Raw genomic sequence first — 12,004 nt, forward strand, 5'->3', positions numbered from 1 at the left:
GGAGTGGGTGCAGCCCAGTGCCCGGGGCAGCTGAGGGCGGAGGTGTGCGCTGCGCGGGGTCCGCCAGGCGCGCTGGGGGTTCCTGGAGCCAGCTCCCTTCCCACCCCCGCCCCCTTGCCGCGCCGGGCTGGCCGGGCCGCTCCTCCCCTGGGTGGGTCCCGGCTCCTTTTCTGGCAGGGTCTATTTGCATAGAGGAAACTGCCCAAAGTGGCCGTGAAGGAGCTGGCGGCAGGGAAGGGGGCGTGCGCCACAATCCGCTGCTGCCCGGAGGCCAAGCCCTGCGTCCCGCCGACCTCGTGCCTCGGGCTATCCGCCTGCTCCCCGCGCTCTCAGTCTACCACCCCAGCTCTGCACCGCCTCCCCCGACAGCCCACGCGCGAAGAGCGCGCCATGAGCCGGGGCGAGCGCAACGTTGGCGACGCGCAGAAGGGCTGTCCGGCAGGCGGCGGCGGTGGTGGCGGGGGTCGCCCCGCGACGGCGGCCGGGACCTGGGCGGTGAGCGCGCTGTGCCTGCTGCTCTCCGTGGGCTCGGCGGCCGCCTGTCTGCTGCTGGGCGCCCAGGCGGCCGCGCTGCAGGGCCGGGTGGAGGCGCTCGAGGAGGAGCGGCAGCTGCTGCGGCGCGCGGGGCCGCCGGGCTCCCTGGCCGCCTGGGCCGAGCCGCACCTGGAGCGTCTGCTGCGCGAGGTGAGGCGCGGGGCACGGGGCAGGAGGGGTCGGGCTGGAAGAGAGTGTGTCGGGCTTGGGAGAGTATCTTCGCGATGGGAGCCCGGAGTAGTGTGGTCGTCTCCCCGAGGACGGGTCACGTGAGTCCACCCGGGTGGCTTGCGCGAGGGGCAGAGGCTGGTAGTGCCGGCCCCGAGGGGGTCCTCCTGTCCTCGCTCCAGCCTCAGGGTCGTGTTCCAGGGCAAGCGACCGTGGGAAAAGAGCTACAAGGGCCGTTTCGGGCACTGGGGGCGAGTCTCCAGGTGTGCGTGCGCTCGGACTGGTCACTTCCCGCCTGCGGTGGGCACCCGGCTCCTCATCTGCGTCGGATAGTGACGATGCTCGTGAAGGAAGTATCTGGTGCGTGACTCCACAACCGGTAGCAGCTGCTGCACCTGGAGAGGCATGGGTCCCCCCAGCAGACCGGCGGCCACCGTGGAGGGAAGCCTCAGACATGAGACCGGAGGCCCCGGGCCTTGAAGAGATCTGGCCAGCCCAGCCTGCCCACCCTGCGTCCCCAGGAAAGTTTGTTTCTAAGCAGCTCCATCCTGGAGATGCTGTCTCTGGGGCTGCTGCGGCTGAGTGCGCACTCCTTGCCGCCGAGACCTGGGGATGCCCAGACTGGTAGGGTGAGGAGAAGAAAAGACAGTGGGGTTTTCTGGCTTCTGATTTCAGGCGGTGCCACCTGGGCGATGCCACCTGTACAATGCAGACTCATCCTGAGTTTTCTTGAGCTTCTTGGAAGCATATGAGACTCTGTGACACTTCTATTAGGTTGCTGCTGTATGTCTTCAAAGCAGGCGGCCCATTTGGGACCATCATATTCATCAAAACCCCCACCTTTTGGGTAGCAGTGCCCCTCCCCATAGAACTGAGACAGTCTGGACTGGCTAGAGCTTCCCTTGACTGAGCCATCCTCTTCCTCCCAGGAAGCCATCCTCTTCTTCCCAGGATCCCAAGCACCTGTCCAATGGGGGCATCTTCAGTTGTAGGCTGAGATGTAGCATGTTTTAGGGCGGGTCTGTTACCACCAATCTCCTGGAACTGAAGAGCTGTGATCTTTAGTCCTGAGTGCTCTAGCCATCCTTGAGCTAATTTGGAATCTTTAGGGAGATGGGGAAGACTGCACCACACCATACATATTTCTTAGTCACGTAGTTTCTTTCCAATTCTTCCTGGCATGCTCACTTTCTCTCTTCATTCTCAGACACTTTCTAAGCCAGCATTACATCTCTTCTTGCTTGGTTTTCGGCAAAATTGCTGCTTCATGAAATGATTTCCTCTTTTCTCCCTGAAGTGCTGCAAACTTCAGAAATCTTTCCGGAGTCCTCATGGTGATGGTTTCATAATTGCAGCCCATTATCTTTTGGCAAATCCCTAGAGACCAGGGTGTTGAACTGATTTATGGAGGGCCAGTAAAATTTCTACCAGTTAGTGTTAGAACTGTGGCTGTTCTTTGGAATAGGCGGCCCCTCTTAGTGAAAATAAACCGCAAGTCCAGATTGAGTAAATCAGAAATCCTGGGAGAAGCTTTTACAAGGAACTTGCAAATTGTGTCCATTCTAATAGGGAAGAGGACTCTAGGACAGCAGCCGCTTCTGAGAAATATGGATCCTCAAGTGCTGAACCGCCAGGATGAGCTGGGAGAGACTGCGGTGGCCTCCTCTGTGGTGCTTCAACAATGACTTAGTGGCAGAGCTCGCTCGCTCTCTCTCTCTCTCTCTCTCTCTCTCTTCCTCTTCCCCACCCAAACCCCCTCATTAGAAAGGCAAAGGGAACATTCTGAATCTTGGGATTTCCACTTAAAATTTGCTTTATCATTTAGCAGGCTGGTGTTAGCACAGGACACATTTCAACACATCCTACTACTAACTAACTGAACTTGGATTCTGAGTGGCATGTGCTCGGAGCACCAACTGGTCGGTTTCCCCTGCCAGTGGGGCATCAGCGATGTCACAGTGTGAGTGTACTTGGAGTCGAACTTCTGGCTGCTGGGGTGTCCCCTGTAAGAAGGCATCTCTTTCCCAGGGCCAGGCTCTTCCTGCTATTTACCATTCTTCTCTCAAATATCTCTGGATGGGAAATGAACACAACCTGGCTGGTGACCCTGAGAGTCCCTGACTGAGATGGAGGGGCTGTGGGAGACACATAATTTGGGAAGCCGACCATCAGCTTTAAATAGATGTGAAGATACTTTATTAATCTATCAGACATGAAAGACAAATGAATATTGAACTGAAAATATCTTAAAGAAAGAACATTTGTACTTGAACATGCTTTGCAGTTCCAAGTTGTTCTCAGTGAAGCCTCTTTTAAGCCCGTGCTGAAGTGGTTGTGTATGTGGGGGTGCCTACAGCTTGTCCTCTGACCAACAAGCTTATTTTCAGAGTTTTAGAGGCAGAAGCCACATCCAAATTAAAAGAGAGAAATCCTTGCCAACCACACACAACTTTAATGTCAGAAAAAAATAAAATAAGCCAACAAAAGCCACTGTTAATATAGAACCCACCCGCTGTCTGTGTTCCCTTGGGAACAGAACTGTGCAATAACTTATTTGGGATGGTGTGCCTGATAATGTAGATTCAGAAGCTACAACAAAGGAATATGCATGTTAACTAGTCATTATTAAAGACCTTTCCCATGGTACAAAATAAAAGAAATGGTTTTCAGAACATAAACACCAGATTTCTGAGCAAGAGTCATTGATGATAGTATCTTCGGTATTACCCAAAAATGTAAGTCCAAATAAGCATCTGATACTGTGCTTTTAACGTGCTAAGTTGTCAACCCCCTAGGACTTATACCGATAGTTCCAGTAATTACAAAGGCTTAAATTTTAGACTGTGGCTTTCATACTACAGTAAAAAGTTGAATGCAAGGATTAAAGAAATATTTAATTGTATTCAGAAGAGACCATTTCCAGCTTATAATGGATTTATTATTGGCTGTTGATCTTTCATTGTCCAGACCAGTCAGTTTGAAAACAAGAAATACCCAGAGACTAAGGGTAACATTCAAGCACTTTCCTTCCCTACCATCAACTATATATATATTGGTTGTTACTTGTAAAACCCAGAATCAAACATAGCTTTTTCAGCTTCTCTGGCCATCTGTCACTTGTCAGGACTGCTCTGAGGTGTGCAATTTAATAAAGAGGCCAAGTTTCAAGTCCCATGGCAGAACTCAAGATGGGGTGTAGATCATGGCTACCTTTGTTCCCTTGGCATTTCCTGGCTCCCAAACCAAAAAGTTTCTTTCCAATTCTTCCTGGCATGCTCACTTTCTCTATTCGCTCTTTCCTTTATCCTGTTTTTTGTTTGTTTGTTTGTTTGTTTGTTTGTTTCATTTTGTGATAGTTTGGGAGAGCTTTATAATCAGAGCAGCATGATTAGAAGGAGCCAGCTGTCGGGTGTTCCTTTCACAAACATGTTTTGGAATTGTTGAATTGGATTTTACACCTTGTCTTTGAAGATGTGTGGCATGGCTCCTGACCTGTGGAACCTGTGAACTGAATGCATTTATACCAGCGGACACACAGGGGTAGATGATGCATGGTGTTTCGGCCCCACGGTTTACTAGCTCTGTCATGTAACCTCTTCAGCTTCCTGAGCATCAACTTCCTCTTCCTACTATGATGGTCACTACTACTCAGGTAGTGATGAACAAAGAAGATAACGTAGAGGAGTGTTAGTCAGGAAGCATGCTTTTGATGGAGAGTAACAGAATACCTGAGTGTGGTCGCTTAAACAATACAGTCATTGAATTATTTCGCATAACCAGAAAAGCCTGGAGATCAGCCAGAAGATCTGGGTTAGTTCAGTGACTTGCCCATGACTGGGTGCCAGTTCTGTCTGTTATCCTCTTGGTCTGTTATTCCTCCTGGTCACAAGAGGGCTGCTGAACCTCCAAGCTGAGTCTAAACACAACAGTTGCCAAGGTAGAAGGGAAGGAGGCAGGGAAAAGAGTCATCTTCTTGAGAGGCTTTCTCTTTCGTTTGAGTCAGGGGGGAGACTCCCAGCATCTCTCGGCAGACTTCCTTGATAGCTACCAGTCAGAAACAGGGCCTGTGATCACCGTCATCCTGTCACTGTCAAGGGAAATGGGGTTGACATAGGTGGCTTTGGTCAATCTTGATTCCTCCTCTGAGGCTAAGCACGTTGCCACTGGAAGAGAATTGCAGCTTTGTGAGGAGGACGGGGCAGTCATCCACTGACATGCTGCAATTTCATAACCATATCCGCTTCCCCCGCAGGGTTTCCCAGGGTCTTGCTCTCCAGCTCTGCCTCCGGCCATAGTCACAGGCAAGGTGGATGTGTTCGGGATTCTCTCCGGCACAATCCCATGCTTTGCAGTTTGTGGTCTTTAACCCTTAAGCAGATGCTGTTCTGATCCCAAAGTGACTGACCTGAGTGGCCTCCACACTGGGGATGGCACTTTAGGGTCCTGCTTTCCAACTTTTGCACATCACAGCATACACAGGGGTGGTAACACTTGCACATCACGATGCAGTTAAGTGGAAGAAGCTGCTCAGGCTGGAGGCAACTGGCCCAGTCACTCTGAGGACCAAGGAGTCAGTGCACCCAAAACCATGTATGGTGCTCGTACCTATTAGGTGTGTCCAGGCAGCTCTCCACCCCTCCTGTCTGTTCCCCCAACCCCATAGGTGCCCTTGGCTTTCCAAGCAGTCATATTTCACCGTGGCTCCAAATCCCCTTCCAGTGCGCATGCAGTTAGAATTTTGGTCCCCAGAGAAGCATGTCATCCCCTTTATCCTCACTGGTATTACCTCATTAGATTCAGCCTTTCCAGATGCCATTGGATCCTTGTACCTTCAAATAACAATGTAATAGACCCCAACTCAGACTGGCTTAAGTTTAAAAGGGAATTTATTGGCTTGCATCACTGAGATGCCTTGGTTCTCTGTTATCGGTACCAGCTCCCTATGTCTCAGGATGCCCTCACTGTGTTATCGATACCGGCTCCCTATGTCTCAGGATGCCCTCACTGTGTTATCGATACCGGCTCCCTATGTCTCAGGATGCCCTCACTGTGTTATTGGTCTGGCTCCCTATGTCTCAGGATGCCCTCACTGTGTTATCGGTACCGGCTCCCTATGTCTCAGGATGCCCTCACTGTTCCGTGAGGTGCTGGGCAGCTGCCAGCAGTTGCAGCCTCACATCCTCAGCATTCGTTTCTCTTTCCCTACATTTCCACTGAAGCCCCTTGATTCCCTCTGATGATCAATACCGATGGCCTATACTGGTCACTGAGACCCGCAGGCAGTCTGGTCTGCTTGGGGGATGTGTGTACCTATGTACACATGTGTGTACTCCACTGGCACTGAAAGGACTGGGAGTGGAAAATGGTCCCCAAAGGACAATTTGGAGTGCTGTCATTAGAAGGAGAGGACAAGGGGCCGGTAAAACCAAGTAAGTGACAATCCAAGGAATAATGAGAGAGAGGCTTGGGCAACAAGCAGGAGCCATGGCCTGGAGAAATCCCGCTGCTTGAAATCCAGGTAAAGGACTTTTGATCTGATGGGATGGGTAGCAGCTTGTAGGTTCTTGTTCTGTCGGCGTTTGTGTATATTGATAAATTTGAGTTTATCTGTGGCACTATCAAAATCTGTATTTCTCTCTGAATATAGTGCACTTGTAAGGTGTGAGCTTAACAAATTACAGGATAACTTAAAATCTTAAAACTTCCCCACAGAAGCCTCATGAGATGTGGAAGGCAGAGGTTATTGTCCTTATTTTACAAGAGAGAGACGTGTCGCTGAAAGGGAGGCAGTGACCCACTCAGGCACACACAGCTGGGCCTGAGCCCCGCCCCTCGCCCCACCCCCACCTCCCTTCTCCCCGGATTTGCAGGACGCCTTGGAAGGGCAGAGTGAGAAGGACAGGCGTGACCTACCCTCCTTTGTGTGAGTTCAGTGTCCAGCCTGTGGCAGTGTGGATGTGCCCCAGGTCAGGGCCACCTGCGCCCACCTTCCTCAGCTTTCCAAGGAGTCCTGTCATGGGCAGGGGCCCCCACTCCTCTGGCTTGGTTGAGGAGTCTGGCGGGGTGCTCTGAGTCCCAGTGACTTGGAGCAGGGAGGTGCATGTGCCTCGGGGGTTGCTGTAACCTTGCCTGAAGCTGTGTGTCATGGTAGCTTTGGGGGCAGGGCTGAGTTTGGAAGAAGAAACACTCTGGACAAGGAGTCAGAAGGCCCCTGTCTTACTCCATTCAGCCTACTATAACTGCATGGAAATAAAACACTTATTTCTGACAGTTGTTTGTTAAAAGGCAAACACTTATTTCTCGCAGTTATGGAGGCTGGGAAGTCCAAGATCAAGGCACTGGCAGATTCTGTCTGGTGAGAGCCCGCTTCCTGGTTCATAGACTGCTGTATCCTCACATGACAGAAGGGGTGAGGCAGCACTCTAGGGTCCCTTTTATAAGGGCACTAATCCCATTCATGAGATCACCTCATGTCCTCATCACCTCCCAAAGGCCCCACCAGGGATAAGGTTTTAACATAGGAATTGGTGGGGATACAAACATTAAGTCTACGGCAGCCACCTACTGCCTGCAGGCTGTGTAGCCCAGGCTGGTCATCTGGCCCCTCAGAGCCTCAGTTCTGTACGGGTGAGGGGAGAGCACAGCTCAGGCTGTCGGGACAAGTCACAGTTCGGGGTAGAGAAGTGAGGGCTGGGTGGAATCGCCTGTGTGGTGGAGGGTGAGCTCCGAGCACTGGATTCGCTGTCCTTCCCTTTAAGGGCCCCACAGCGTGTTGGTATAATCCTCCAGTTTCAGAGAAGCCCTCTCTTTCACCACAGATTTCTGCAGATTTCTCTCCTTTCTCTAACTCTAAGCCCCACCAGCCGGCATTGCTCAGTGTTGGTGAGGGACAGGGAGGATTCTTTCAAACCTGCTGTTCACAGAGCAAGTGCAGACCCTTTTCTCTTTGCCCTTGAATATGCTCATCAGCTGTCCTGCTACTGCTGAGATGTGACCACCTCCTTTATCTAAGATGCTAGACCCAGTGTTGGGAAATAGCACACCAACTCGGCCACCATTCCCCTTCCTCCTTAAAAAAAAAAATAATCATAATGTATGTTGATTTAACGTGATTAGGTTATAGATAGCCCCACTACCCTAAAACAAGGACTCTTTAACTTTTGGCATACTCCGATTCAATTCTTTCTTTTCTTTTTCTTTTCGGCAATTCTTTTTTTTTTTTTTTAGTTACAAAGCAAAGTAATAGTTAGACATTTAAACCCCTCATAAAGTGATAACCGACCCCCCAAGTTACTACCCTCTGACATCTTATATAGCTGTTACAATACCATCGACTATCTTCCCTATGTTGTACTCCACATCCCGTGACTCTATATACTTATATTTTTAATTATAGTTGACATTCAGTATTATTCTACTTCAGCTTCAGGTGTATAGTGCATTGGACACAGTCTATGATGTGATCCCCCTGATAAGTCCAATGCCCATCTGGCACCTTACATGATCTTTACAACATTGTTGATTATATTCCCCACACTGTATTCACTACCAATTTGTATTTCTTAATATCTTCACCTTTTTCACCCTGCCTCCAACCCCATTCCCATCTATCACCCTGATAGATCTAGCACCTATCTGGCACCATACCTAGTTATTACAATATTATTGAGTATATTCCTTAGGCTATACCCTACATCCCCATGACTACTGTGTAACAACCAATTTGTACTTCTTAATCCCTTCCCCTTTCACCCATCCTTACCCCCCTCCCATCTTAAAGAAGTCCCTCTAAGATTCCTTGTAATATTGGTTTGGTGGTGATGAACTCCTTCAGCTTTTTCTTGTCTGGGAAGCTCCTTATCTGTCCTTCAATTCTAAATGACAGCCTTGCTGGGTAGAGCAATCTTGGTTGTATATTGCTGCTTTTCGTCACTTGGAATATTTCCTGCCACTCCCTTCTTGCCTGCAAAGTTTCTGTTGAGAAATCAGCTGCCAGTCCTATGGGGGCTCCCTTGTAGGTAACTAACTGCTTTTCTCTTCCTGCTTTTAAGATTCTCTCTTTGTCTTTAGCCTTTGGCATTTTAATTACGATGTGTCTTGGTGTTGGCCTCTTTGAGTTAATCTTGTTTGGGATGCTCTGTGCTTCCTGGGCTTGTATGTCCATTTCCTTCACCGGGTTAGGGAAATTTTCTGTCATTATTTCTTCAAATAACTTTTCAATTCCTTGTTCTCTCTCTTCTCCTTCTGGTACCCCTATGATGCGAATGTTGGTATGCTTGATGTTATCCCAGAGGCCCCTTAAACTCTCCTCAATTTTTTTGGATTCTTTTTTCTTTTTGCTGCTCTGGTTGGATGTTTTCTGCTACCTTATCTTCTACATCACTGGTTGGATCCTCTGCTTCATCTAACCTACTGTTGATTCCCTGTAATATAATCTTCATTTCTGTTATTGTATCCTTTATTTCTGACTGGTTCTTTTTCGTGGTTGTCATCTCCATTTTTATGCTTCCTGTCTCTTTGTTGAAGTTCTCCCTGAGATCATTGAACATTCTTATAACCAGTGTTTGTAACTCTGTGTCTAATAGATTGCTTATCTCCATTTCACTGAGTTCTATTTCTGGAGCTTTGTTCTGTTCTTTAATTTGGGACATGTTTCTTTGTCTCCCCATTTTGGCTGTCTCTCTGTATTTGTTTCTATGTATTAGGTAGGGCTGCTATGTCTTCTGGTCTTGGTAGAATGGCCTTATATAGTAGGTGTGCTGTGGCGCTCAGTGACACAGTCTTTCTGGTCACCTGAGCCAGGCACTCTAGGTGTGTCCCTTGTGTGGGTTGTGTGTGTCCTCTTCTTGTAGTTGAGCCTTGGTTGATAATTGCACATCAATGTGAGGGACTGACCCTTGGGCTCACTGGTTGTGAGGACTGGCCTTGACTTCAGTGGAAGAATTGTTGTGCAGGGGCTGACCTTACAGAGCAGGATCTGCCTCAGCAGGGCACTTGTGCCAGCCCAATCTGCCTCTTGGATGTGTTATACTTGGAGGTGGCTGAGTAATGCTCCAGCTCATTTTGAAGCTGGCCACTGGAGGCGCCAGCCCCAGGACCACCTTGGAGGGGATCCGCTGTAGGCAAGTTCAGCCCCACCTGGAGTAACCCAGCAGGAGCCACAAAGAAATCCGCAGATGGCTGCTGCCCATGCTGTGCTTGGAAGTGCCTTGAGAGGCCAAGCCGTGAACCAAGGCCAGCTACCGCTAGTGTCACACTTAGGGCTGCTCAGCCAGAGGTATAGGACATGCTCAAGCCAGATGCTGCTTGTCTGGGTTCCACAAAACTTTGAGAGACCCTAGGAAAGTCTGCAGCTTGAGCTAAGGCAGGCGGTCTGCACAAAAAAGCCACTGGAAACAGCCTGGGTGTGCCCAAAAGTTGGGCAGGACCAGGTCTCAAATTGCCAGGGCATGGCAAACAGACAGTGGAGACACAGATATGGCGGCTGCCTTGTGTCAGCACGTGGGGAACGGGGAGACCTCAGCAAAAAACAATGGCCTCCGGGCAGGCCCGGTGGCTCAGGCGGTTAGAGCTCCATGCTCCTAACTCTGAAGGCTGCCGGTTTGATTCCCACATGGGCCAGTGGGCTCTCAACCACAAGGTTGTTGCCAGTTCAATTCCTTGAGTCCCTCAAGAGATGGTGGGCTCCACCCCATGCAACTAAGATTGAACACGGCACCTTGAGCTGAGCTGCCGCTGAGCTCCCAAATGGCTCAATTGGTTGGAGCACATCCTCTCAACCACAAGGTTGCCAGTTCAACTCCCGCAAGGGATGGTGGGCTGCGCCCCCTGCAACTAGAAAATGGCAACAGGACCTGGAGCTGTGCTGCGCCCTCCACAACTAAAACTGAAAGGACAACAACTTGAAGCTGAACGGCACCCTCTACAACTAAGATTAAAAGGATAACAACTTGACTTGGAAAAAAGTCCTGGAAGTACACACTGTTTCCCAATAAAAGTCCTGTTCCCCTTCCCCAATAAAATCTTTAAAAAAAAACCAATGGCCTCCACCAGCTCTCCCATCCTGGAGAAAGCCACCTCTCCAGCCACTGCCCTAGCGCTGGAGCTCAGAGCGAGTGAGTCTGTTGGTGGGTAAGTCTGCGCACAGTCCCTTTAAGAGGAGCACCTGGGAATACAGCTGCACTCAATCTCACTCAGTCAGAATATTTGCTAGTTTTCACAACCAGAAATTATGGGGACTTTCCCCCCGCCCTCCCACCGGCACTGGAACCCTGGGCTGGGGTGGGGCTAGGATCTCTCACTCCTCTGGGTGATAGGGAGGACCCCATAGCTGAAATACCCCTCCGGATCTTTATTGGTTACACGCGGGTGTGGGACCAGCTTGTTCTGCATCTCCGCCATTCCTACCAGTCTCAAGGTGGATTCTTCTGCGTGTCCTTAGTTGAAAGACTTCAGTTGAGCTTGATTTTAGGCAATTCTTAATAATGGTTGTTTTGTAGATTAGTTGTAATTTTAATGTGATTGTGAGAGAAGGTAAGCACATCATTTACCTACTGTGCCATCTTGATTGTCTTTCCCAATTTTTATCCATAACAGATTTACGCTTACTTGATTGTAACCACAGAGTGTCCACCATTCATCCCTTGCTTGTACGTATTTCAACCTCATATCAAGAATATTTTTGCAGGGGCTGCACAACTTTATGGTCATGTTTCATGACTGCATAGGATCTGGTTAATGGAGGCTGTATCTTTATACCAACACAGCATCTAGGCCTCCTCTACATTTCTCTTGGCATAGATAATGGCACAGCTGATTGTGTCATAGAAGTCTCTTACTTCGGTTATTCTTTAGGATGTAACTGCCTAACAAGGACTGTCTTTAGGGCTTTGTTTCTTTGTTTTGATTTTGGAACATCCAAGTGTGTCCATGACGTACACATTTCTCCTTCTCTTGTATTCCAACTGTCATGCCATTGTGAAGTCACACTACAGGTTTTATGATGAGCAAAGTGGATTCAGTTGTCTTTTGGTTGAAATTTTATTTCAATTGGATGTGTTGTAGCTGTAAAAGCAAAAGCAATTGATGATAAAGAGAATCTTAAAATAAGATTTGGAAAAACTCTGAAGATGCCATCTCAGAATTGCGCTCATTTGTTGGTTTGGTGCAGAACCCTTTCTTGAGCAGCATTTCGCAGTGCCGGACACTGAACTCGGTCCCCGCTGGGACTTCTAATTCTATGAACAAATGTAACTCAGCTTGGGAACATTCTCTGGAGGCCACACACGACCTCCCACTCCCT

At 49.3% G+C, this 12,004-nt stretch overlaps 1 protein-coding gene across 1 annotated transcript in view; it reads left to right on the top strand.

Annotated features, from left to right (window-relative positions):
- Window positions 1-236: 236 nt before the first annotated feature.
- The window catches only part of COL23A1 (collagen type XXIII alpha 1 chain), a 319,317-nt gene continuing 307,549 nt past the window's right edge, over window positions 237-12,004 (top strand). The window contains exon 1 of the mRNA XM_074313377.1: window positions 237-684. Coding sequence (XP_074169478.1) covers window positions 391-684 — 294 coding nt within the window. The 5' untranslated portion in view covers window positions 237-390. The remainder of the gene's footprint in view (window positions 685-12,004) is intronic.

The sequence above is a fragment of the Rhinolophus sinicus genome, linkage group LG10, assembly GCF_036562045.2.
Source record: "Rhinolophus sinicus isolate RSC01 linkage group LG10, ASM3656204v1, whole genome shotgun sequence".
In the NCBI taxonomy this organism is placed as follows: domain Eukaryota; kingdom Metazoa; phylum Chordata; class Mammalia; order Chiroptera; family Rhinolophidae; genus Rhinolophus; species Rhinolophus sinicus.